A 1,300-nucleotide genomic window follows, 5' to 3' on the forward strand; every position below is an offset into this window, starting at 1 on the left:
CAGTGCGTCAGTCAGCGGGCGCGTAGGGGGAGATTGGAGATTGTGGATATCTGCATGCGGCGACGACGAGCAGCCTATGGTGGGCGGAGTCTAACTGACAACAGGCAGCGACAGGTTGTGGCAACTTGCTTATAGCGTCTTACATGAATTGTGCAATTCAAATTCGACTAAATCGGGTGAATCAGTTAAAATAAACTACTATAAATATCAAATTTATTCAAAAATTGTATTGTATTTGTAATTTTGCATATTAAATACATAATTTTCTTAAATTTCTGCAAAAAGAATTATAATATTCGACTAATTCACTCAATCAAACAGCCCCTAAAGAACTTAATTCATTAGATTTGTCTAGTTTATGTGACAATAAGAGCATAGTGGATATCTTTTGCCCATCTTGAGAGTGTTGAGAATTTAACCTAATTGAGAGCCCTATTGGTAAAAAAGAGAATATTGAAGAAGTCTATGGGTTTATTCGTAAAACATTGTAATACTCTCTTTAAGCTCATATTATGAATGTACAAATTAGATTTGGAGCAATTCTTTCTTCTAATTCGCCATAAACCTAACTAAAACCTGAACCGAACCGAACCGAACCGAACCAAAGTTGTTATTAACCTTGAATGAACCGAACCGAACCGAACCTAACACATAATTCATAGCATTAAAAATGATACCCGAAACTTTTAATCAACTAGAGGATGATAAACAGATATGAACCTTGATCTGGATCTTCTCCATCCTCAGAGCAAATATCGTCTTCTTTCGGGTCCAAATATTCCGTCCGGTCCGTCCTCCGCTTCGCAGGACAAGAAGGTTTGGCGACCAAAGACTCGGCGCTGTCTATTTCCACTGCAATGATGTAACCGTCTGATTTGGGCGACTTGGGCGAGAAATAATCACAGCCATCCCGCTTTATCCTTGAGAGATTAAACTCCTGAACGAATTTGCGTATGTCGCGGGCTTGGAATCCGTGAGCGTGAATGCGCAGCACCGATTGCCTCTGATAGCAAACTGCGCACACCCACTTGTTGCTGCTCTTGTTCTGCTGCTTAACCTGCTCCAGCAGCAAGCACAATATAAGATGACCGGTAGATGCGAGAAGAGGAAGAGAGAGAGAGAGAGAGACCTGCATTGTAGAGCATTGCACGCACTGCACAGCCATAAAAAGAATCGGCATAAAACTTGGAGAAAGAGGATGCGAAGAGGAAAATGGGAAGGGGAGCTTTCCCGCGAAGATGACGCCGATGAAATAAATGGTGATTCGTGTGTGCGCTCGCGTAGCTTCAACTTAACATAA

At 41.7% G+C, this 1,300-nt stretch overlaps 1 protein-coding gene across 1 annotated transcript in view; it reads right to left on the minus strand.

Moving 5' to 3' along the window:
- LOC110029788 (MRN complex-interacting protein) overlaps window positions 1-1,300 on the minus strand; it is a 32,038-nt gene extending 30,738 nt beyond the window's left edge. The window contains exons 1-2 of the mRNA XM_020732221.1: window positions 1,130-1,300; window positions 721-1,057 (exon numbers count right to left, since the gene is read on the minus strand). Of these exons, the coding sequence (XP_020587880.1) occupies window positions 721-1,057; window positions 1,130-1,180 (388 nt within the window). The 5' untranslated portion in view covers window positions 1,181-1,300. The remainder of the gene's footprint in view (window positions 1-720; window positions 1,058-1,129) is intronic.

Source organism: Phalaenopsis equestris, unplaced genomic scaffold, assembly GCF_001263595.1.
Source record: "Phalaenopsis equestris unplaced genomic scaffold, ASM126359v1 Scaffold000604, whole genome shotgun sequence".
Classification (NCBI taxonomy): domain Eukaryota; kingdom Viridiplantae; phylum Streptophyta; class Magnoliopsida; order Asparagales; family Orchidaceae; genus Phalaenopsis; species Phalaenopsis equestris.